The sequence below is a fragment of the Nematostella vectensis genome, chromosome 5 (assembly GCF_932526225.1).
Source record: "Nematostella vectensis chromosome 5, jaNemVect1.1, whole genome shotgun sequence".
NCBI classification, from domain to species: Eukaryota; Metazoa; Cnidaria; class Anthozoa; order Actiniaria; family Edwardsiidae; genus Nematostella; species Nematostella vectensis.
The window spans coordinates 8,561,077-8,584,899 of NC_064038.1; the positions used below are offsets into that span (position 1 = coordinate 8,561,077).

At 40.4% G+C, this 23,823-nt stretch overlaps 4 protein-coding genes and 2 long non-coding RNA genes across 11 annotated transcripts in view; 2 read left to right on the plus strand and 4 right to left on the minus strand.

Annotated features, from left to right (window-relative positions):
- Positions 1-197: 197 nt before the first annotated feature.
- LOC5502037 (NADH dehydrogenase [ubiquinone] iron-sulfur protein 4, mitochondrial) lies at positions 198-1,797 on the minus strand. Its single transcript, XM_001623212.2, has 4 exons — positions 1,613-1,797; positions 1,328-1,503; positions 849-922; positions 198-421 (listed from the first exon to the last, which is right to left on the minus strand). The coding sequence occupies exons 1-4, from the start codon at positions 1,763-1,765 to the stop codon at positions 318-320; spliced, it is 507 nt and encodes a 168-aa protein (XP_001623262.1). The 5' UTR covers positions 1,766-1,797; the 3' UTR covers positions 198-317.
- A 1,027-nt stretch (positions 1,798-2,824) lies between these two features.
- Positions 2,825-4,466, minus strand: LOC116609470. The gene is made up of 2 exons (XR_004292964.2): positions 4,156-4,466; positions 2,825-3,604 (listed from the first exon to the last, which is right to left on the minus strand). It is a non-coding gene; the product is annotated as an uncharacterized LOC116609470 (long non-coding RNA).
- A 30-nt stretch (positions 4,467-4,496) lies between these two features.
- LOC116609472 lies at positions 4,497-9,722 on the plus strand. 3 transcript variants are annotated; one of them, XR_007308244.1, is made up of 7 exons: positions 4,537-4,678; positions 5,292-5,420; positions 5,932-6,178; positions 6,250-6,404; positions 6,494-6,612; positions 7,490-7,913; positions 8,503-9,722. It is a non-coding gene; the product is annotated as an uncharacterized LOC116609472 (long non-coding RNA). The 3 variants fall into 3 exon arrangements; XR_004292966.2 differs by lacking the exon at positions 5,292-5,420 and having other exon boundaries at positions 4,497-4,678; XR_007308245.1 differs by lacking the exon at positions 6,250-6,404.
- Positions 9,723-11,262: 1,540 nt separating this feature from the next.
- On the minus strand, positions 11,263-18,831 carry LOC5502036 (endophilin-A2). The gene is made up of 9 exons (XM_001623211.2): positions 18,631-18,831; positions 18,401-18,469; positions 16,806-16,878; positions 16,522-16,665; positions 16,276-16,409; positions 16,089-16,155; positions 13,996-14,087; positions 12,887-13,175; positions 11,263-11,910 (listed from the first exon to the last, which is right to left on the minus strand). The coding sequence occupies exons 1-9, from the start codon at positions 18,673-18,675 to the stop codon at positions 11,777-11,779; spliced, it is 1,047 nt and encodes a 348-aa protein (XP_001623261.1). The 5' UTR covers positions 18,676-18,831; the 3' UTR covers positions 11,263-11,776.
- Positions 18,832-19,371: 540 nt separating this feature from the next.
- On the plus strand, positions 19,372-23,027 carry LOC5502048 (ADP-ribosylation factor-like protein 15). 3 transcript variants are annotated; one of them, XM_032370302.2, is made up of 6 exons: positions 19,372-19,584; positions 20,741-20,822; positions 21,333-21,392; positions 21,615-21,670; positions 21,829-21,981; positions 22,503-23,027. In XM_032370302.2, the coding sequence occupies exons 1-6, from the start codon at positions 19,522-19,524 to the stop codon at positions 22,662-22,664; spliced, it is 576 nt and encodes a 191-aa protein (XP_032226193.1). In that variant the 5' UTR covers positions 19,372-19,521; the 3' UTR covers positions 22,665-23,027. The 3 variants fall into 3 exon arrangements, with proteins under 3 accessions (XP_032226193.1, XP_001623267.1, XP_032226194.1); XM_001623217.3 differs by having other exon boundaries at positions 19,373-19,584; positions 20,741-20,885; XM_032370303.2 differs by lacking the exon at positions 20,741-20,822 and having other exon boundaries at positions 19,377-19,584.
- Positions 22,917-23,823, minus strand: part of LOC5519855 (N-alpha-acetyltransferase 35, NatC auxiliary subunit) — a 28,787-nt gene continuing 27,880 nt past the window's right edge. Inside the window, exons 26-27 of one of the 2 annotated variants that reach the window (XM_048728297.1) lie at positions 23,666-23,746; positions 22,917-23,211 (exon numbers count right to left, since the gene is read on the minus strand). In XM_048728297.1, the coding sequence (XP_048584254.1) occupies positions 23,152-23,211; positions 23,666-23,746 (141 nt within the window). In that variant the 3' untranslated portion in view covers positions 22,917-23,151. Of the gene's footprint in view, positions 23,212-23,665; positions 23,750-23,823 lie in introns of both variants that reach the window. The other variant, XR_007308246.1, reaches the window with a different exon arrangement.

Genomic DNA, 23,823 nt, shown 5'->3' on the forward strand with positions numbered 1-23,823 from the left:
ATGCAGCAAGCCCTCTATCTCCCACCACATTGCACTTCTTTTCATGCCTTTATGTCTTTGGCAGGATGCTTGGATATTAAGGGCGGTGTGACAAAATTGGGTGCATAGATTATTATTCGAAGGCTCCTAGCCAACAAGTTGGTGTGCAATGGCCATGGTAATGCTCGTCACACTCTGATACAGTAACAAACACGATGGACTTTTTAAACTTTTATGGCATGAAGGATGTATTTACAGAAAATCTTTAAATCTTAGGTATTTATGTAAACCAGAAACAAAGTAACATATCATTACAAGGAAACACAAAAACAGTCAGATTATTTTGTTGAGACTCGTGTATGCTTGTTCCATGAGAAGTTTGCCCCATACGACTTGTGCCGTATAATTTTTTCATGAGCTTCGTCAACTTCATAGTTAAATCCTGAAAAAAAAAACAATCACCATTTGTTTGTAATTAATTAAAGGTGTGTTTGACTGTCTCTCTTCCTGAAAAAAAAATGAAATTTGGAAAAAAAATTGAAAACTCTGTTCGATCGACTTCAATTCATAGATGCACTAAGAAACATTTCTACTTGTAATAAAATGCAGAGAAATTCTGACTCTTGTAAATCATATAAATAAGAAAGTGTGGGACCTAATTTTAAAAAGATGAAAGATGAAAAGAAGTAAAACAAAGAAATTGGTGCAACACAAGCATAAATGGAAAGAGGAAATGCAGGCTACAACAGTGATCTGATAACTCATTTTTGATAAAAAAATCTAAATCCTGTGGCAGCAATTTCTTATCCTACAGGCAAACAGAATAAGTGAGGAAAGTGATAAATCATGGGTTCATGTTAATAACCAACCTTGTTTCTCTGCATATATAATGGCCTCCTCCTTTGACCCAAATTCCAGGGAGGTGTTTGAGAGAGGATCACCACTAAAACATATTAGAATATGTCAAACATCAATATTTCCTACTTTGAACTGACCCACGTTGTCAACGTTACTGAGAACTGCCATGGCAGTCTGGGTTCGAAGTGACTTAATAGAATAGGAATATTGATAAGGGGAAATGTACAAGTGACTGCGATGGCAGTCCATACTCATTGCAGAACCACAGACCGCGGTGGCAATGTTTTGGATTTACAAATTGAGTGGATGGGTATTCTGCAGTTTATCCTCCTATTCCCGTGCTAATACACTAAACCACGAATCGCGATTCGCGGTTAGTGTATCTATTCTAGAATAGATTTCGTCGCCTCCAAAAATAAGAATCTCTTTTAGCGGAAGGTCGACTGCCCAGGGTCACTATTTCAAAACATATTACAAGGGTAAGACCTACGTTGAAGCCCATCCCATTAAAGGGTTCTCCCATCTCTCCATCGTGTCGAATTCCAAACGCCACGACTGAAAGCTCTGTGTACCCGACTGCATTGCATTGCGCGCTGGCTTGAAAATACGAACGGTGCGATTCTTCAAGTGCCATTCGGGAATGCCAGTTAATGGAGCAATACCAACCTATGAAAGGAAAACAACTCAAATGTTTAACTTACCTATAAAATCCAGAATAAAGAAAATCATTGGTTTTAACGAATGCATCATTGTAAAAACATTACAATTACAATACCTCTTCGCGTTCTTTAGCAGCATCAACAGCTGAATCGCCTTTGTGGATAATTTCCTGACCGGAACGACCAGAAAACCAAGCTAATCGGAGGCAGAGGGGGCGCAAAGCAAGCCTCAAACCCGGACTACCGAGACGAGATAGTGACGCCGCCATTTTGAGAAGTGTGATGTGAGCGCGCGCAGAGGACCCTGGGTGACCACAGGGGACCCATGCTAGTGGCTAACAACCGGGCTGATTCTGAGCTGTGTGCAGTGCTGTAAAATAATCAAATTAAATCAAATATTCGGATATATTTATAGTATAGTAGTTTGTGGTGTTTTTGTTACGCGATTTGGGGTCAGATTAAAAAAAATCTCGTTCCCTTGTAGTGAAAATGATCATTTTCTTCGGGGGCACTTTTTTAGAGCCGAGAATTTGACCCCAAATGCCATAATGATTCGTCTGGTGCGCTTATTTAATCTTTAGGATCTTGGGGGGAGGGGCGCTCATTGGAAAGGGGGCACTTATTGCGGAGGGGGCACGCATCAGGCTTAGCCTGAGTATCAGGCTAGCTCAGGGTGCGCACACATCCCGCTCCCCACCCCCACCCCTTGGCGGCCAAAAAGTGGGTCATTAGTTCTTATACAGGAATCTTCAAGTACTATGCTTTTTCTACCTATGACTGCGCACCCCCCACCCCCTCGGGCAATCCTGGGTACGCGCCTGGAAATAGCAGCTACTGAATCAGCCATCCACGGGGACCCAGGGCGTCGCGGAGATCGGGCACACAGGGAGCGCGCGAGAAAAAAAGAGCACTGCCAGTGCTCCCCCTGTGTGCCCGATCTCAGCGACGCCCTGGGTCCCCGTGGATGTCAACAAGCAAGTAGGGGAGAAATAGGGAACTTGCGCTAAGAGATCACGTTACCTTTCTGGGTGGCAAGTCCAAAACAAAGTAATCAAACAAAAAAAATCAGAAATTACTTACTTTAATCCACAATTACTGCGCCCATTCGACAAGAGAATGACGGAAAAATAAAATCTTTTAATGAAACTAAACTCTTTCTGGCAGAAAAGAATTCTAGCATTTCTGGTAAGTGCTAAATAAGTTGCTTTTTGTTGCTATTTTTGTTGTTATTTTGCCCCTAAAAGCCACGAGCACGCGCTAGTTTTCACCCAAACAGTCATTTAGGGACCAGAGGTTAGAAGAGTTTGAAAGCTTATGGTACAATTTGATTCGGATATGTTTTTTATTGTCTTCACATTTTACATCGCTGTCATAAAAGCAAATGTGCGTCGCTAAAAATCATATAACGTTGTTCACGTCGACGGTTCTGCACCAAGAGACCATGATGTATCATGGTCTCTTGTCTGCACTTATTTTGATATAACAGTTCTCAAATAAACCTATAAAAACTAAGTGCAATTATTTACAAATAATCTAAAACAACCGACGGTGATCGCCGCCGCCGACGGTGATCGAGCCATCTACATCTACATTTTTAATCCACAAATAGGGGTTGCCATCACTGTGGATATAAACCAATAAAGCCATATCGTATCTTCATCGAACAACTGTCGTACCATCGGCTAAGTTTCGTCCCACGTTATAGACACGATCCGGGAAAAAGTCATCGGCATATTGAAACACGTATGATCACCTGTAAACTTTTCAAACTTGTCCATAGTTGCCTCATATATGCGATGATTATCTTAAGAAATCTGTCTTTAGAATTACTTTTTGTCTAATCAACCCAACCACTCGTCCCTTGTGTCGTTATCTTCTGTGCAGGAGGATTATGGGTAAAATGGTAATCATAGCAACCAGAAGCCAATTCAGTGTTAACAAGGTCGCCGTGCTCTTGGCAGGATCGACTGACAGTTCTGTTTCCTCGGGTATCGGCGCGAGCGCAACCAAGGCTGCGGTGATGTTGTGTTTTGCTTGGACCACTTTGGAAAATACCAGTGTGAAAGCCGCCAGCAACGCTAGCAAATGGTGCTGTATCATCACAAAAGCTACAAAAATGGAAAAAAAACTCTGCAAATTAGTCCATTATATATTGCCATAAAATGATTATGGAAAGAAACAATTAAATAATCGAGTGATCGGAACTAGAACAAAAAGTGCGTGCAAAAATACTTTTCAATTATTACTCAACCTCTCTCAATTTGCCTCTGTTTTATTAGGAACCGGAATCGTACTATATGCTTAATGTAATAAAAACAGGTCACTAGTATCCATGGAAACCTGTGTAGCGTAACCACCTTAGAACTGCCACATGCTAGCGGTGTTTTAATGGCGGGTAAGAAATCAGTTTCGTTAGAATAAAAAGAAACAAAACTTAGAAATGGCAGAGAAATATTATCTGAAAATGTTAACTAGACACGTGACAAGATTTTGGTGAAAATCCATTCACCAGGCGAGAGAAGGCTCTCGTGTGAATACGAAAGTGACCAAATTGTAGCTGATTTCGTTTCTTGATTTCATGTTGTGATTACGCGCCAAAAAAGGTTTTTTTGTCTGTATCACTGGAAGAATTGCAACAGAACAGGTTTTGGTAACTTACTTTGTGTTGCACTTGAATGGCGCCTCGATAATGTTTTTTTCTCCGGTTTCTCTGTAACTTTTCGTCAATCAAATGAACGCTATACGATGTCCTCGCACCATGAGATCAAGCGAACTGCATAATTTACTCGTTTCATAACAAATCAGCCAATCAACGCTCTCTGTTTCGCGCAATTTTGACTTCTCAATAGTGCTTCTTTCAAGCGTTTTAGTGACATCATTTTGGAATGATACTTTTAGCATTAGGTCATGTGCATTTGAAATGAAGCTTTCCTTGTTGAGACTATTCCACCTGTTAAAGAACATCATACCCCAACGAACACAGCACCTTACAAGGTCACGGATTTATGGCCGGTTTTTGTAAACAAACATGAAGGAAAAACTGGTCTGCTTGAACCAACCATAACAAAGAATTAGAGCTTGCCAAGAAGTGGTTTGAGGCTCCAGATTGGTAAATAGAACAAACAATCGCGATGTTGGTAGACCTCGAGGATTTGCACCGATAGAAACAAATTGACAAGAAGGTAAAGACATTGCCACTGCAATAAAATGATTAAACTTATAGTTTTAACTGACCTGTAATATAGATGATGCCTAGTGTGACGCAGCTCGTTTTTTTTTTGTTCGGTTTTCGAACGCGCGGGAAGGCTCACTGTACCCGAGGGTGCGCACCCCACTCCTTCCAATGAGCGGCTTGCAGATTGGTCATTCTTCAACTTCTTCGCGCTTAGATTTTTTGTAAGCCAATCAGTGTCAGCGTCTCCGATGAGCAGCAAGACAAAGACTTACTTCAATATCTAGGGCTCTTGTACAGTTTTCGTAATGAAGTTGCTATATGATTGCCAAACAATTTTATCACGTAATGTGCTTTTCGCGAAAACACGGATGAAATTCAAATCATTACGTGCTGTACTATTGATTTTTATTAGGCTATTGTCTTGGAAGAATTATTCATGTATGACGTTATAGTCATACACTTCCTTGACATCAGTCAATGTCTGATATGCAAAGTGCGGAACTAATACCACATGCCTTTGCTGCTCTAAAAGTAAATGTGTTACGGCTGATGCAAAGATGGTAATGAGCCTTTGAACTGTAGCAATGGACGTGAGAGTTTTCCGTGGTCTTTTCCTTCAGAGTGTCTTCCAGCACAACTCTTTGCGGCGCGCGTGTGAAGCCGAGGTCAGGGGATATCTTAAAAAGAAAGCATTATGCACAGATGCTAAAGCGCTGACCAGAGACAAAGATCATAGCTATCCATACAATGTAAGCTACCTTGCGCCACGTGAAGCAAGCGTGATGCACATAGTGTAAGCAATATGTTTCGCATGCGCGTGATGCTCACTTGAAACACATACCAAAACCGTCAGAGGCTGATGGCGGTGAAAGAGGAAAAATGAGGTAGCGCGTATGTGTAATGTGGTGAACAAGGGCACTTTTCGAGTCTCCATTGAATATAGGTGAACACTTTTCATATTATTATACTACACAATGCCCATAGGCCGATGTGGTCCCTCTGGGATCGGATGCCTTGGTGTACTTCATGAGCCAAGCAAATCCGCTTTTATTTTGGTAACTCCTAGCGGGGCCAGTACCATCCCGTGCTGATATTTTATGGAAGCACGGGTGGCCTAGTGTGTTAGCGCATCGGCCTATCACCGCTGTGGCCCTGGTTCGAATCCTGGCTCAAACTGGGGATTTTTCCGGGTTCATGCCTTGATTCGAATTTGTGTCACAAGTAAGTTAAAATTATCTGGTTATTCTCCCGTGTTTCCAGTCTTCTCGGATAAGGACACCAAACCAGAGGTCCTGTCTCTTCAAGCTGCACTACACTAACCTGAACCGAAGGGACGTAAAAGAACCACTGGTGACGCAATAAACCCTCTGGCAGTGACCACCCTCAGTGACAGTGCTTACTAACAATACACACAAGGGGGCATTTGATGTGGAGCCCTAGCTCTGTTGTGCCTTCCGCACCAGTATATCTGGTGGAAATTAGTACAACCACAGGGAGCCATTCCAAGGTAACCAGCCCTCCTTTAATCTGGAAACTTTCTAGCGCGGCCCAGTACCCACTCGTTCTCGTATTCCACAGGTAAACAGCCCGCCTTTATTATTGTGACTCCTAGCGGGACCTGTAATCCATCAACAATGACATACCTGATGGTAAACCAACAACATTACATCCTAACCCCAGGATGCCTGCATGCTCTAATTGCGATCACGTAATGGTTTGGGCGTATGTGCAAGGTAAAGCGAGAACAAAATACACTTATTTCTTTTCAGAGCAAACCCCCCCGCCATATTGTCGATGTATGACGCATCATTGTTATTTTTAGACTGGCTCGCGAGTCTGTGACCTATTGTCCAATCAGGAGTGATTTGCTTTGCGATCAGTAAGCAGGCTATTGATCCTTGTGAGAAGCCTCGCTGGATATCCCTCCCCTTTTTACCACAGGTAAGATTTATCATTATATCCAATCTGCCGTAAATAGAATAAGTGCATAAGTTAAAAAGAGTAAAAAGAGCGTAACGAGATGGAACACTTGAACTGTGACACGCTTCTTGCCTTTTTGATTGATAGCTTTCTAAAGGCGTCCGTTTGAAAGAGTAAAATGGTTGGTTGGAAGAATACACTTCTAAGAGTGTACTATAAAAATATTAATCTAGACATAATCTCTACAAATAGTTTAGACAAAGGATATTTTGATCAAATCTCTATTGCATTGTAACGCCTTTTAGCTCGCAGCACAATGATGCAAGTGTAACATCATTTCAGAAGAAAAAGGGAGAAAGGGCAATATCTATTGAAGGAACCCTACGGAGCCTTAAGTTCGATTAAAGTTCAATGGAAGTGATATCGCAGAGATAGGCAAAGTATAACTTTCTTGTGTTTTGATTTAAAAGCAGGTTATTTGATAAACATATAGGCAGAGTTGTATTTGTCTACAATTGTCGAGGAGCTGGTACCGGTGAACCACCGGGAACAGTACCAAGAAAAAAGTCCTAGTCCAAAAATTTCTAGCCTCTGGGTATTTTGAAATAAAAATAAATAAGAATTCAATGAATATCGAGGTTTTGATAACCGATAGTGCGTTCCGTTAAGGTGATGTCTGAAGATGTTTAAATATTTTTTAATAGAATTCTTTAGTAAAGACTATAACTTAAATATGAGAGTATGTTGATGAATTAATAATCGCTTGATCGTTCGTTGACTCCCTCGATGTTTTATCAATGGTGGCCGGCAGCTAGAGGTAGAAAATTGTTCTCGAAAAATGTCTGTTCTTTCCGTTGTAATATTGTAAACTGATGTATCATATGTTGCTTGTCTACAGGAGCGCTGACTGAGTTTTGGCGACCTTTCAAAATGAGAGTCGCCTTTAGCGTTCTTCTTTGTGTCTTGGTGGTCGTAACGGAGCTGTCTGCATCGCCAATATCGGACAAAACAAAAGACGAAAAACACAGTGTTTCAACGACAAAAGAAACCAATGAGTCTACAGATGAGAAGTCAAAGAAGCAATATATACCAGGAATGCTTTCATATGATAACCAGCAAACGGCGCCTTCATACACGGGATACGCACAACAGTTTGTTAATTACGATCCTTACGATATGGGAGTAGGGAATCCCGAGAGAATACAGGACAGACAAGTGGAAATAGTTCAGATCAAATCACTGGACATTAAAGATGGTGTAATAAAAAAGAGCGATATCGTAGAGGGTTAGAAACGCCGGTTTCTTGAACGTGGGAATATAAGGTAGGCAAAGCACGCCACTGTACTTTGAGGATTTGAACACTTTTTTGTAGAAATCTCACGATTTCAATGTCGCATATATTGATTTGGGATCCAGGGAATGACCACGCCTTCGAAGGGTGGATGGAGGGGTGAAGATATAACTATTGGTGCTTGCATACCCTAACTAGTGATCCATCGTGCAGTGCATGTTAAAGGCGAAATCATAACACCATTTCCTGGACTGATCCTCGATTTCCTGGGTAGTCATGAGAGCTGTTCAGAATCTCTACAGTTCACCCACGATAACACGATAACCTTAAGTGAAAATCTAAACAAGTAAATTGCGTTATTTGTGCCTTTAACGCTACGAGCCCTGCCCGATAGCGGGTTCTTGTCCAATATAAAGCTCATGTGACATGCGCAGTTCAGACGCCGTCCTTTTCATGCACCGCTACGAATACAAATGAAGATGAAACAATCGACATTATTTGTACGTATTTTTACTTTAACCGTACATGAAAAAAGAGCGTCTAAACTAAGCCTTACTATATTCTTGTTGTGACTGTTTGCTATATGATAGTACTATACTACTATTGCTTGTATTCTGCAGGTTTTTACATGGCGTAGACAATGGTTGCTATGAGGTCATTTTGGATTGCCTCTCGCACACTGAGATCCATTGCTAACGACTGTCCTCCGGGAGGGCAAAACGAATGATGTAACAATCTTCAAGAGAAACCTTAGGGCTGGGAAGGGATGGGATGTGGGTGGGAAGTATAAGAACAAGTAGAAAAGAAGGCAAGTTATATCGAGTTTTATGTAAAAGGCTTTTACACAGGACGATTAAGAAATTTTGACGATGCTTCGAGCGGAAAATTTATAAAAACGACTTCGTGGAGTGTCCTCACAGGGGGACGGCCTCATGCAGAGTAAGCCATTCCCAGAAATAAGAGACAACATGGCCGCCACGCATGCGTAAAAGTGCACATACAATGTCAAAATGGCTGCCATTTACTATAAGGAAATGTGGGGAGACATCACAATTTATCAAATTTTTTCGTTTCAGAGATTTTGGGCTCACGGTGCAGGACTCGAAAAAAAACCTTACCATTCGAGTGATACACTTTCCGCTAATACTACTTTTATTTGGAATTTTAGTCAACTTGATTAAAAACTTCTAGTGTAACAACAAAAGGGAAGCCCCTGTGCTGGCCGCAATCTTGTTTTTATTTGTGATACCGCTGTTATTCCTCACGGGCCTAGCAAAATGTGAGCCCAGAAAAACCGCTGGCTAATGTCTCTTATTTCTGGGAATGCAATGAAAACAAAATGTGTAGTGCACAAAGAATTACGGACAGGTCAATTTTCCAAGTTTATCCTGACCGTGATACTTTGCGTCTATGCAAGCTTCGGCGACTGGTTGTGTCTATTCAAGCTTCGACAAATTTACGAGTCTGCCTCTGAGACTGAATCTGTATCCATTTTTTTTTGTCATCACTGTAGCCTACAGCCACAGTCCCTTACATTTTGGTCGGGTTGTCTGTGGTGGGTACGTCACGTCACAGGGAAACCTGCCCTCCATTGGCAGCTGAGCTTGACCTAGGTCCCTCAAGGATTATCCTCCACCACAGGAAACCCGAGGAGAATGTCAGGCACTTCATTGCTAGCATTTGAAACGGAGAAGCGAAAGCTTGCGTGATGAGGTTTAACGAAATATTGGTACATTAAATTTGTATTGCTGAATATAGTGTTAGCGTTAGCGCCATTAGTGATCAATTACATTCCACACTTGTAAATATAACAGAGATAATAAACAATCACAGAAACTGATCTCATGCTGTTTTAGTTCATAGGACAATTTGGCCAGGTCAGCTGTTTCATCTTGCATGCATTCGCAGAGCTGTAGCAGGCTTCGAAACATTGGGGGATGGGCAATACAGAAAATTGTGGAGGCAAAGCCACGCCCTAACTACTCATAGAGATTTTTGTAGATATCGGGCGAGACGTACCCCACACCTCCTTGCTACAGCCCGAATTGAATATGGCACATGTAGAATACATTAGCCCAAGGTCTTTGTTGCTACTCTAGTTATGTAGCCTGATATCCTAGTAAACTTAACATCGAGCTCCATAGCCAGGAGCGTACCCAGGATTGGCTGAGGTCGGGGGGGGGGGGGGGGGGGGGGGGTTGTGCGCAGTCATAGGTATCATATTAAATTTAAAAAAATTTAAATAAAGCATTTAAATAGCGCTTATATGTTCTAAGCGCTTCACACTAAGCGCTTCACATTTAAAATCCTATTGTGCATTGAGAACGTAAATTCCTGGGGAATTGAGGAACACAAGCTTCTAGTAAGCTCACGTAACCTTCTACAAGTCATATTCAGGGCCGAGAAACAGAAAAATTTTATCCATGTCTCGACCGGGAATCGAACCCGTTTCAGCAGAGGTGAAAGGCCTTAACACACTGGGCCACCCGTGATTCACATGAGAAGCTTAGTATTTGAAGATTCCTTAATTATAAATGACCCACTTTTTGGCCGCCAAGGGACCCCTGCGTACGCACCTGATAGCCGCATGCCCTTTGGATACGGCTTATGCCTAGTGCACACTAGTGACATAACAACATAGGCACGCGCACTCTTTTAAGGCCGACTAAACGACATGGACATGACATTTTTTTCTCTTATGTCGTTGTGCTCATGTCGTTATGTTGGGCTTTTGTCAAAACGCCTGTCATTACGTTGTTATGTCACCAATGTGGACCAGGCATTACAGAAAAGATAAGGGCCCGATACTTATGAGAATATCTCGAGGGGTTGTACTATAATTCTCACCGTCCTCTTATTGAAGGAGACCTGGCGATCCCAGTGATAGCAGGAGACTAAGTGGGTCAGTACGCAGCTCTTACAAGCTGCAATTTGATTGGGCAAATGAACAATATCCGCACCTCCACGCAAAGAACGAGAAAAATAGAGACAAAAGAACTCTTTTGTAGAGCAAAGATAATACGAGACAAAGCAGCTGCGTACTTACTCGGACTAAGTTAGGGATGTGAGGGTGGGGGAAAAAGAGAATGTCGGCGATGCACCACGTCCCAAGAACACGCTGAAGTTAAATGGGAGGAAAACGATAGGAGCGCCAAACTGCGAGGAAAAGAAAATAAGCAATACGCTAATCAGAAGTTTAACTGATTTACACTAATGAGTCCGGTGAGAATAGAGCCGGAAATCATACCGAAAATTGAAATTATAATAAACAAATAATTTCAGAAAAGAGGAGCAATTGAAGACAAAGTACGGAAATCATACCGAGAACTGAAATTATCATAGACCAATAATTTTAGAAAAGAGAGCAAATGAAGACAAAGTACTATTTACGCAGTCGTTTCTGATTAACATTGATCAAAAATTTTGACAGAGCATTCTATTTGCTAGTATTTACCTTTCCACACTATCTCGACTAAACCCTAATAGGAGACATCACTGAGTTCAGGGTCGCATCACACAGGCGACATAATTGCACTCAAAGAAAAAGCATTTATCCCCTATGGAACCACCCTGGTATATATTAGTGACGGATCCGCCCTTTGATGGTTTCTATCAACGATATGATCCATGGGACCGCCACTGCGAGGGGAGTCGAGGGAATACTCATTTGCTAATTCCATTATCTAAACCTTTTCTCGCATGCCTTATAATGTTTCCTAGATGCTACTCGCTAAACGCACCATAGGTCCCTACCTGGCCTCTAATTACACCCTCTGATTATACCAGATGATTAAATTGCACCAATAACGTAAATTCCCGTCAGATCCTTTTCTATTTCAATATGTGAAGAATTTCTTTGCTAAATAATATACTGTGACCAAATACAGGTGTTGTCTACATAGATTCCACGTAGTTTCGAGGGAAGAGACCCGTGCGGCCATGTACACTGCCTTCCAGCCAGTTTTCGTCCACAGTGGACTCGATGGTGATGATGTCTCCTTCAGAGAAACCTAGCTCACCGTCATTTTCTGAAATAACAAGCGAACGTTTTCAGAGGGGAACTATAGAATACGACAAATTTTTAGAGGGGAACAATAGAATACAACAAATTTTTATCAGGCGAATATCCAGACCTTTTTGTACTTATTTACGCCTACATTTTAAAATGTTAAGTAAAAGCACGTTTGATACGAGCTGCAATAGGAGCAAAAAAAAGGCAAAGTTCAAATTGTAATGTCGTGTTAGCTTATATTCGCTTTATTTTTTGCATAGATGTTCCTTGGGTAATATAAACCAAAATAAGTTTAGTATTTTTCGGTAAATAATCCGTTCTTTAGATATTGCAAATTGTAAGACTTTTGATTTGTCTGAAATTGCCCAATTTGGGCGAAATCGCTACTTTTTTCATGATTTATGACAACTTTGCTCCATCATATCTCAAGGATGAATCATCTACCAGAAAGTACTAGCGCTTTCTTTTAGTAAGCAGGTCTGAATTTTCCATGGATCCGCGTCGTTTAAAGCGGGCGAAAAAACACCTTCATACCAAGAGGTCGGGTGCACGCTTCCCGGAACAATTTTGAAAGCTCTGGAACGCCAACGTTTGCCTAAACAAGATCCCTCGTTTATAAGTTAATTTAGGAATATAGGATTTATATGAGGGAACTTGAAAAGCAGTCCGGTATATGGGGGTATCCCTGATATGGGAGGTTCACTCTAATATTGTTTTACAAAATCTTGAAAAATTTTTGTCATCCTTGGGAAGAAACAAGCTCTATTTTCATCGGCTGATTTATAAAGCTGTTGGGATATTTTTTACTGAATTTTTTTAATGATGGTTTATAATTTCTGCATGGTTTTTGTAAGGTTATTTTGAAATTTCATTACACCACACGTCTTCCAATATTGACTGAAAATAATAACAAGATTTGCTGGCTAGAGCTCTTCGTGTCATCACTTCCGTGGTGAATCAGAGTCGATCCCTCATCTAGAACACAGACTCACCAGGCTCAAAGTCATACAAAGCTTTGACTTTCTCCTTGCCGCCTGATGATGGGGGCGGGGCGGACGGGGTTGGAGTAGGTAACGAGGGCATGCTGCCACCACCACTGCTACTATCATCATCATCATTGAACTTGGGCGTAAAAGATGGTCGCTCACTGCGAGGGCGACTGGACGCCTCCGTCACCCTGTCATTCAAGGTGGACACAAGGCTCTGCATCACCTCAGCGGCATGCTTGTGGTAGTCAAGGATGGCTTCTGATAGAGCACTCAATTGGCTTATCTGCTCAGCCTAAGGGAAACAAGGAGCGACGTCGCACTTGAGCATCGTTTAAGCGTTATTTGGAAGAGCTTTTAAGCTTATTTAAAAATGAAGTTGGATTTTCTTAATAACGTTGGTTAAACTTAACAAAACTCATCAATATTCAATAGGCAATTTGACCAATCGGATAAGCCTCTTTGAACACATATGTAGGCAAAAATATCAAAAGACCGTTTTTTTACGATGTTGCCCGCGCATCTTAAATGCCACATACTGGCGAGCCCTAGCTGGTCTTAAATGGCGTACGAAGTGGACTATATTGATGATATAGAAAATGCTGTCAGACTGCTTCTTTCGAGGGGAGTCAAATTGCGTTTTGGATCAGCTGTGGCTTGCCAGTCTGTGGCATTTTGGATGCACAGGCAACATCGTGAAAACGGTCTACAGTAATGCACTTTACATTCCTAAAGCCTGGGGAGGAAATTGAAATTGTCCCAGGACTTTGTGGGTTAAAATAGAAGAACAATGAAATAAAATGAACAAGAATCACTTGGCTTCGCCCAATGGATAGTAAAGTAGAACTTACATAGACAGGGCTAGTTGTAATTATGTGCTTTGTTTCATACCTAAAATACCGAAATAGGCAAAGAATTTCATAGGAATTAATAGAAGTGAGGGCTTAAAGAAGAAAAGGTCAAGCATATTAGGGTCCTGTTTAGACAAGTTCTACAGCATAACTTACATTTTAAAGAAACTTTGGGTCTTTCTGTCTACAAAACTTTACTAATTATAATTTGTAATACAATTTTTTCTTAATTTATTTTATGATACAGCCACTCACGGATCTTACCTCTCCATCCAGAAGATTCATCATGGAGTTATAACAAAGTTCCTTGGATTCTTCAAACTTCTCTTCAGCTATTCGTATATCCTCAAGAGGCACTAAAGGCAATAACCTTATTAATCATAGAGTAAATGGAGAAGGGAGGGAATAGGGTAAATTCTATACTATTAGGATATTTACAGTACTTTAATTCGTAATACCATCTAGATATTCAAAATACAAAAACAATCATTATATAAAGCAGACACAGAAGGGGGTGATGGGTGGGGGTATTTCATACAGTAGACAAAGAAGGGGGTAATGGGTGGGGGTATTTCATACAGTAGACAAAGAAGGGGGTAATGGGTGGGGGTATTTCATACAGTAGACACAGAAGGGGGTAATGGGTGGGGGTATTTCATACAGTAGACACAGAAGGGGGTAATGGGTGGGGGTATTTCATACAGTAGACACAGAAGGGGGTAATGGGTGGGGGTATTTCATACAGTAGACACAGAAGGGGGTAATTGGTGGGGGTATTTCGTACAGTAGACAAAGAAGGGGTAATGGGTGGGGGTATTTCATACAGTAGACAAAGAAGGGGGTAATGGGTGGGGGTATTTCATACAGTAGACAAAGAAGGGGGTAATGGGTGGGGGTATTTCATACAGTAGACACAGAAGGGGGTAATGGGTGGGGGTATTTCATACAGTAGACACAGAAGGGGGTAATGGGTGGGGGTATTTCATACAGTAGACACAGAAGGGGGTAATGGGTGGGGGTATTTCATACAGTAGACACAGAAGGGGGTAATTGGTGGGGGTATTTCGTACAGTAGACAAAGAAAGGGTAATGGGTGGGGGTATTTCATACAGTAGACAAAGAAGGGGGTAATGGGTGGGGGTATTTCATACAGTAGACACAGAAGGGGGTAATGGGTGGGGGTATTTCATACAGTAGACAAAGAAGGGGGTAATGGGTGGGGGTATTTCATACAGTAGACAAAGAAGGGGGTAATGGGTGGGGGTATTTCATACAGTAGACACAGAAGGGGGTAATGGGTGGGGGTATTTCATACAGTAGACACAGAAGGGGGTAATTGGTGGGGGTATTTCGTACAGTAGACACAGAAGGGGGTAATGGGTGGGGGTATTTCGTACAGTAGACAAAGAAGGGGGTAATGGGTGGGGGTATTTCATACAGTAGACAAAGAACGGGTAATGGGTGGGGGTATTTCATACAGTAGACACAGAAGGGGGTAATGGGTGGGGGTATTTCATACAGTAGACAAAGAAGGGGGTAATGGGTGGGGGTATTTTATACAGTAGACAAAGAGGGGTAATGGGTGGGGGTATTTCATACAGTAGACAAAGAAGGGGGTAATGGGTGGGGGTATTTCATACAGTAGACACAGAAGGGGGTAATGGGTGGGGGTATTTCATACAGTAGACAAAGAGGGGTAATGGGTGGGGGTATTTCATACAGTAGACAAAGAGGGGTAATGGGTGGGGGTATTTCATACAGTAGACAAAGAAGGGGGTAATGGGTGGGGGTATTTCATACAGTAGACACATAAGGGGGTAATGGGTGGGGGTATTTCATACAGTAGACAAAGAAGGGGGTAATGGGTGGGGGTATTTCATACAGTAGACACAGAAGGGGGTAATGGGTGGGGGTATTTCATACAGTAGACAAAGAAGGGGGTAATGGGTGGGGGTATTTCATACAGTAGACACAGAAGGGGGTAATGGGTGGGGGTATTTCATACAGTAGACAAAGAAGGGGGTAATGGGTGGGGGTATTTCATACAGTAGACAAAGAGGGGTAATGGGTGGGGACACCCCCTTAACGTGTTGGGTGCATCCTACAGTGTGGGACCCAATGGTAATTTCCAATAATCTACAACCTCTTGTTAGTAATTTTCAACTGCTAACTGCTTTCTGGCTCACATCATTCAAACTACAATTAATAATTTTAAATTTGGTGCATTTTGGCTGGTTAGTGAGAGGTGGCATACTTGGAGAGCATTGCAGTGCTGGCCAATGAATATGCTTCAAAGGTTTTGAATGACGGAAACCAGAACGCGATTTAGCTATTGGTGAGTATTAAAGCTTTCATACGTTTATTAGATTTTCTCTTTTTGCAATCATAGTCAAGACGTCTGCCTTGCATCTTCTTTCTATGTTGCTGGAAACGAAAAAAATAAAAAAGTCTAAGAATCAAACCTGATTATTATACTGCTACAGTAAACAAAATCACTTCTGAAGAGAAACAAAGAAACAATAAATTAGAATTGATGTGACTCACCATAATCTCTTTAATGTCTCTGTTTTCAAGTTGCGTTAAAGGATCTAAAAAGTTCTGTTTGACATTTGCATCTAGTGCATCTTTGACCTCAGCTAGTTGCAAGAATGTCTCACCAGCCTCGACCATTGCTTGCCCTGTGACCAATGTAAAATAAACAGTTTGATGAGTGTCCCATAAGAAGGAAGCGCTTTTTTGGGTGAGGCGCTTATTGTTAATACGATATGCAAGTTGGATCTAGAGTCTTACCAAATAAAGATGTGTCTCCCAGATCTTGGCCTCCCTTCACCATGGTCTCCCCTAGGTTGCCCTCAGGTTGGGGGTACCTTGTACTGCGGGCTTCACCTCGAACCTTGTGAACTGCCCCTTGCATAGAAAGCTTGGCACGAGCAGCTATAAAAAGGATAAAAAAGTTACAAAAAAATAAAGATTGGTCCAAGCAATAACAAAGTCATTTCAATGAGAAATATAAGTAACAATATCATTGCAAAGTCAATATCTTAGATGGATGAAAGATAAAACAAACTACATGCCTGGATTTGGTTGCAAGTATTCCTTTGTTTTATGTAATACATCTTCAATAAGTTTTGCAGTTGAGTCTGTTTTCTAAAAAAAAAACAATTGTGTTAAACATACAATCTACCACATGATGCCATTGTGATGTAACTGTGATGCCAATAAAAGAATAATAACTGCTTCTAAGGTATATCTATCTCTTAGAATAAAGATATGTAAACTGCTAACTGTATGAGTTATTCGATTTTTCCTATATTCAGTAGAAATACGAAGAGTTATTTTTGAAAGGCAGCACTGCCAATTGGCAAAATTGTCATTTACCATTTGCGCTGAACACATTCTAAAACATGTCCATAAATAAAACCAGCATCAAGCAATTGCCATACAACTTATGTTTGAATATGGAACACAGCTTAGGATAGAAATGTTTGTTTAATTTTGGATGAAGCAAACGCAGAGAAAAACATCAGAGGAAAGACAAGAAACTACTAAATCAGAAATTAAACATAAAATATGGAATAAGGAAACTGTCTATCACTGGGAAAGATGTTAGACTATGTATGACTATTTAGGAGACTATGTAGTGGCCATCGCGACTGCAAAATGGCTTCTGTCACTGTAGAAAGTTCATGAAACCATTTAAACTCTGTTCAAGCCATAGGATGGAGATCCCTATAGGCGATTTAAAAGCTTGCACATGCATTACAAGAGAAACCTTTCTCGACTACCAGAATGCAGTGCACCGAGTGCTGCATGAAGGTAGTTAAGCTAGGTTTCCATGTTGAGTGCGCACGCATGCTTATAGCTGGAATGGCCTATTGGAAAGCTACTAGTGGATAGCATGCAACCATTTTGTAAGTTCCAGTCAAGTTGCTTTTGTTTGACATCTGAGAATTCCCTTTTTCTATTCAACTGATTTATGCCCATGTGTATCCAGAAATTCACCCATTTTGTTTTCTACAAATGAAGCTTTCGTTCACATATAACCACCAAATTTCTGGCCAATTTTCTATATGTGTGTGGACATGGCCTTGGGTGCAGTGCTTTGAATATTGTCAGATGGAAATTTAACTAAAGCATATGAAGAGCTTTAAGAGACAACAGAAACCTTTCTAGAAAAAAACTGAAATTTCGATTTCATTTTCACCAATTCGACCCGTTTGTTCTACTATAACTTGAAGCAATTTAATGCAAAGGCGAGCTTTATGCAAAACAACAATTCCATCGGTCGGTTTCCAATAATAGATGACTTAAGTAAGTAAACAATTTCAGAAAGTTATGAAATTTCAAGTTATGAAAGTTATAAAATTTATATTGTGATGAAAGCTCGGTAGGAATAAGACGGTAAAAAAGAGTTTAATGAGGAAATTGCAATTTAACACAACTTCACAACAATAGCCAGAATACGTAATCTTTAAATCTGTGAATTACGCACAAATGAGTAGATTTATTCATGCATTACCATGCTAACTGATGAGGTTTTAAAGCATGGACGGGCAGAATGGATGTAAAAAGCATAATTGCAAAGATTTTATGATAATAGCCAGAGACATTAAAGCGAGATTGTCCAATTGCCAAACGATCTTGGAAACAAGCTAACGAGTTCACTGACCCTTTCCAACTCTACAAATTCTTCCTCCAACTGTGAGCCTTTAGCGCTCCCAATCTTTTCACTCATGTACTAAAAACAAAAACAATGAATTAGCTTCGTGTTGGTATAGATTGGTAAGATAAATAAGGTCAGGAAGTGCATTAAAGCATGTAGATTCTTGCACATGAAGCGAGATGTTGTGTTTTGTAGCCATACCATGCACTGACAGATACACAAATCGTAAAACAAACCTGATTCGCTTTGTTGATCTGTTTTTTGAACCCCGCGAACGACATGGTGATAGAAGAACTCTATAGCTTGGAGAAGTTATCTATATGCCGAGCCGGAAAGAAATAAAATAGAAGAGAAATACGAAATATCGGTACGCAACGGAAACACGTCGAACTAGTAGGATGAGAGCCTACACAGATAAGACTGTGCCAGCGTAATCTACACGATGGTCATGTGACTTTGAAATTAAGGGAGGGGAGGGACAAAAACATGTATTTTGCCACATAAAAAAGGAGGTGTTTCAATATAAAAAGGGGCGGAATAAAAACACACAAGTAATATGAATACAGACTTCCTTGTAATCGGCTATGTCAATGTGATATTTTAAGTAACCAAAGTAAACTATTTTTGCTAAAGATATGCTGCACTCCTCCCTTCCAGACCATTTTTTTTTTCCACCACACTTTCGATACCCCGGGTGGTGTGCTCTTTATAGGGGTGGGGAAGACTGAAGTCTCTCCTACCATAAGGATACAAACGTATTGTTTTTGTTTCATCGTAAAGTAAAGGTTCAGTACGCAGCTCTTACAAGCTGCAATTTGATTGGGCAAATGGACACAAAGAACGAGAAGAATAGAGACAAAAAAACTCCTCCTTTGTAGAACAAAGATAATAGGAGACAAAGGAGATGCGTACTTACTCAAAGTAAATAGTTTTAGAATACAGCCCACCCTTCCCCCAGCGGAAATTCGGGACCTCTTTTCATTTAGTACCAGTGCCTCTCGTCCGGTAATGGCGTCCGTTCGGAGGCGGCAATTCTGACAGTTTGTGTATCGTTAACCAACGGCTTGTAACCACGGTATCAGGGTTGTGCCGCACCTGAAAATGATAAACTAGTATCACATCCTATAATGTCCTCCAAGTGTGAATGCTGTGGCTTGTTATGTGCGGTTCTCCGAATCGGATGTTTCAGGGTGAGAATGTGTTTCTAGTCTCGAACCATAGTCGGACTTAGAAACTTGATCATCATAACTGCCAGTATTTTCCTCTATTAAGCTAATATTCTAGACAATCACAATTCTGACCATAGTAATATTTATACATGTTAGTGCTCAATCAAAAAAGAAGAAGGTGATGATATCTATCCATTAAGCATAAACAAATCAATTTTAAGTACTCAAGCAAAAAGTAAACCCAGTTATTATTTTTGAGACAGTGTTCAGCTTTTTTCAGCAGAAAAACTTGAAGTATTATATTAATTATATATCCAGAATTTTATAAGGTGGCTCAATTTATGAAACAAAGTTTTCATCTAAAGGTCATACACCTACAGTATTTGCTTGAAAAGGTTTTTTTTCATTAATGAAAGTAAAAAAACCCTTTGAACCAAGTAGTTGCGTATAGTCTAAACTCTCTGTTTAGCTGGCTTAACAAGGGGACAATGCTTAGGAAATATGTCCCCATAACTGGTATATGGGGTATTTTCAAATGAAAAACATAGTTCTACGTGGTAGCTAACAGAAGAGAACTGAAAAAAAGTACACTAAATGGGTAGTGACCCCCCTTAAGGCAAAAGGCGCGTTTTTACTTAAAATCGCTTTGACAAAAAAACGAAGTCGGTTACCCCCATTTTTTATTTGCTCAAATAGTTAAATATATACGGAAAAATGATATACTGAAAAAAGAAAAAAAATTGGGTTGTAGAAGTTTTGTTATTTCTCTTAAAAGCCGTAAAAATACTTCAAAATGGCACTTTTTACCGTATGAATAGTGGCGAAAACATTGTCTTTTAGTGCGATCTCTTAAAATGTGATTTGTTTTGAACATTAGCTACTACGGGTTATTTTTAGGAGATTGGATTTTGGCAGCTCGACAAACAGAACATAATTTTTTAAAGACTATAGGCACTCTTTTTGAAAACTACCTTGCGCGACCAGTAAAAACGCGTTATCTCTACGCCCCTCTGTTGTGAAAACGAGGTCAGTACCCCTATTTTTTTATTACATTTTTTGAAAGCCCTTAACTTCAATATTGTTTATGCCAAGCTTAAAAAAATTCTGGGTTGTAGAACTATTTCAAGGGAATTACCTTAAGGTGCTAACATTCGTCCACATTCTGTGTCCTTTACAGTGTTGCCAAAAACTCAGGGGCAAAAAACCTGACGCTCCGAGACCAGAATACTCTGTCCTAATGATTGGACTTAGTGGAGCTGGTAAATCTGTTATGTTAGCTAAACTTGACTCTGAACCTACTGATGATATAAAGCCAACCCAAGGTATACCTTCTAACCTCCATCTTTGAAAAATCTTGTAAATCATTTTTTTAATTTTTTTTTTTGGGGGGGTCCTCTAATTTCCCTGTAGGGGAGCCGAGTTTTCTTTCACCAATTTTAATGATTTCTCACTAAGCCCTTGCGGGTTGCTGGTGATTAAAAAAAGTGGATCTTTCTTTGTAAAAGGTGATTTTGTTGTGCTGTCAAACAGACAGCTTATGGTGAAGAAACCTCCAGAGATATTCATGGGTTGGTCCAGGACCAATAGAACCAAAAGTATACATTATGGGAGGTGATTTTGTGGAATTTAGCACCCATTAAATCATTTGTTAAAGGTGGGAGTCGAGTGAGTGATCACTGGATGAGTGGCATACCAAAATATCATTTGGAAATTTTTACCAAAAAAAGTGAAAACTTAAATATTAACATTATATTTTGCCTCATTTTTAGGGTTTTCTGTGAAGCCTGTGCAGCTCCCAACTGCGATTCTAAATGTCAAGGAACTAGGGGGTATGTTTTAGAGACTCTCATAGCAAATACGCAAATAGTGATATGTTTTATAGAATTTAAAGAAAGTCAATCTTTGACCAGACAATTTTTTTCCTATTGGAATACTAAAAGAAAAACTTTTCAAGTTATAAGTGTTTCCTATTAATAGCTGAAAAATTTGTTATAATACACATGCAGTATGGGCTTACCCATAGAAAATGTAACATTTTATTTTTGTCGAAGGTGGTGATAATGTAAGAAAATATTGGCAACACTACTTTGAGGGTGCACAAGGTGTGGTAAGTAATATATGGTGTAATAATAAATACACCATCCCCAGTTTTTGAATATTGTATTTACCCAAGACCCTGTCAATCCTTCTCGGATAGCATAAATGCTGAAAAGTCTAGAAAAAGACTAAAATTCTATATTTTTTCACTGTTTTTTGTATCTCCAGATATTTGTTGTGGATAGCACAAGTTCTGAGGAAGATCTAGAGCTTGCTGCTAGTGAGTTACAAACTGCTCTATGTCACCCTGCACTCGACGGTCTACCTCTACTAGTACTAGCCAACCAGGAAGACAAAGATGGAGCTAGAGACACTGAAGAGGTGAGACGGTAGCCTCCCCCGCAGGCGTCTCTAAACGTTAGAAACTGAGACTGAATCTCTAAGACTATTGCGGGTTTCCTGTGGTTGACAAAGTCCTTTGTTAAGGGGGGGAGGAGACAATGTCAAAAGCTTGTGACCCGCTCGACGTATCACCACAGGAATCCCGATCCCCTGTGTATCTTTTCTGATCCTGAAGAGGACACCAGTGAGGCTTGATTGCAGTCTGCGATTTCAATCTATTGTAAATACTCTATTAGAATGTCCTTTGTTAGGATTTATAATTGAAAATACAACTATTTACTTGCAAGGAAACTTCAAAATAACAATCTAGGAATGAAGTCTGTTACATTATTGACAATACTTGATTGAAAATATCGTGCTTTCTTGCTTGGATAAGCAGATGGAAACGATGCTTTGTATGACTTCGCATGGAGAGGGATAATAATAGCAGCATGCTGTCAAAACTTCATAATAGAAGCCTAGATATAAACCAATGCATTTCTTATTCCACAACCTAACAGATCACCAGAATTCTCAGCCTGAATGTCACAGCAAGGGGGCGTTACAGGACAGTAGAGGCAACCTCCTGTGACAACATAAACAAAACAAGGGATATCTTGACCAGCTTTGTAAGCCGCATTGCTGGCACAGATGGAGAGGCTGGCGATGATAATAGATTATAGAGACAGTGATAGGAAGTGGCAGGTTTGAACTTACTGACATAGATTACAGGTCCCCTCAGGACCTAGAGCATGATAGCACTGTGAAAATAAGGCACAAGAAAAAAAAAACAGGGTAAGGGGTGCAAGAAGAAAGCCTTCCATCACTTCTCTTCTCCTCCTCTCCTAGTGCCACGTTTCTACAGAGCACTTATCACCAAAGATGAATGCCAAGTGGCATTGGGTATAGATTTTTGTAAGAGAAAGAGCATAATATATATTGTACATTTTAATATACTGTGTATCCACATACAATAATTATGCAGTATTGTACATTGTCTTTCTTCTCAAGGGTTTAATAAACTGATAGCTCAGTTTGCCTCATTATTTTTTTTTCATTCTTCTGTGTTGCTTTGAGGCCTACTACAGATGGGATTTAGCCCTTGCGACTTCCAAATATCCTTTCTCTGTTGTCTTTCCTTTTGATTACAACTAAAATGGTGTAACACTATCAAGTGATCTTCAAGATTGGGAATGCCTGATGTGTCCCAAATTCGAATACTGGAGCATTCTGAAACAGACCGTAAGATACACATAAGTAGTTTTCATATAGGTTTGCTACTCTTTGCAAGGGGAATAAAAAGTTGGGATTGAGTGGAATGGAAAGATGCGATATGTGCCCATAAGTTTTTGGAAGTAAGACAAAGGACGCAAATCAAAATTTCTAGCTTCTGCCTAGCTATCACATGTCTTCTGTAAATGAAATTTAGCAACAATAAAAAATATCATCTCTCCAAAACAGTCAAATTTACACTCCTTCAAAATTACCAGGATACATGAACTTTGTTTCCAAAGAGAGTTTGATTTCCCTACCAGCGGCGTAGCCAGGATTTTTAACAGGAGGGGGTCTTTCAAGGCATTTTCTCCTGTATTTTAGATGTCTCATACATTTACTGTATATTTGGCTGCTAAAAGGGGGGGGGGGGGGGGGCCTGGGCCATCCCCCTGGCTACGCCCCTGCCTACCGCTGAGCCTTGTTTGTGTCCACCGGCGGCCAGCTTGCTCACAACAAGGTTGGTTTTAGATACTTTCAGCAACAGGTTAACCTACTGACAAAAAATCTACTTAGCAAATCACCTTTGAATAAAAATGACAAGGTAGTTTGAGAGCTCAAAGTTCATCA

Bases quoted from the DNA above. Each gene is read 5' to 3' on its own strand.
- LOC5502037 (XM_001623212.2), bottom strand. From the start codon at position 1,765: ATGGCGGCGTCACTATCTCGTCTCGGTAGTCCGGGTTTGAGGCTTGCT. The intron at 1,504-1,612 runs GTATTGTAATTG...TTCCTTTCATAG, and splicing joins CTGCTAAAGAACGCGAAGAG to GTTGGTATTGCTCCATTAAC. The intron at 422-848 runs GTTGGTTATTAA...TTTTTTTTTCAG, and splicing joins TATATATGCAGAGAAACAAG to GATTTAACTATGAAGTTGAC.
- LOC5502036 (XM_001623211.2), bottom strand. From the start codon at position 18,675: ATGTCGTTCGCGGGGTTCAAAAAACAGATCAACAAAGCGAATCAG. The intron at 18,470-18,630 runs GTTTGTTTTACG...TTTTGTTTTTAG, and splicing joins AGATCAACAAAGCGAATCAG to TACATGAGTGAAAAGATTGG. The intron at 13,176-13,995 runs GTAAGATCCGTG...TGTTTCCCTTAG, and splicing joins TGAATCTTCTGGATGGAGAG to GCTGAGCAGATAAGCCAATT.
- LOC5502048 (XM_001623217.3), top strand. From the start codon at position 19,522: ATGTCCTCCAAGTGTGAATGCTGTGGCTTGTTATGTGCGGTTCTCCGA. The intron at 20,886-21,332 runs GTATACCTTCTA...CCTCATTTTTAG, and splicing joins TGATATAAAGCCAACCCAAG to GGTTTTCTGTGAAGCCTGTG. The intron at 21,671-21,828 runs GTAAGTAATATA...TTGTATCTCCAG, and splicing joins TTGAGGGTGCACAAGGTGTG to ATATTTGTTGTGGATAGCAC.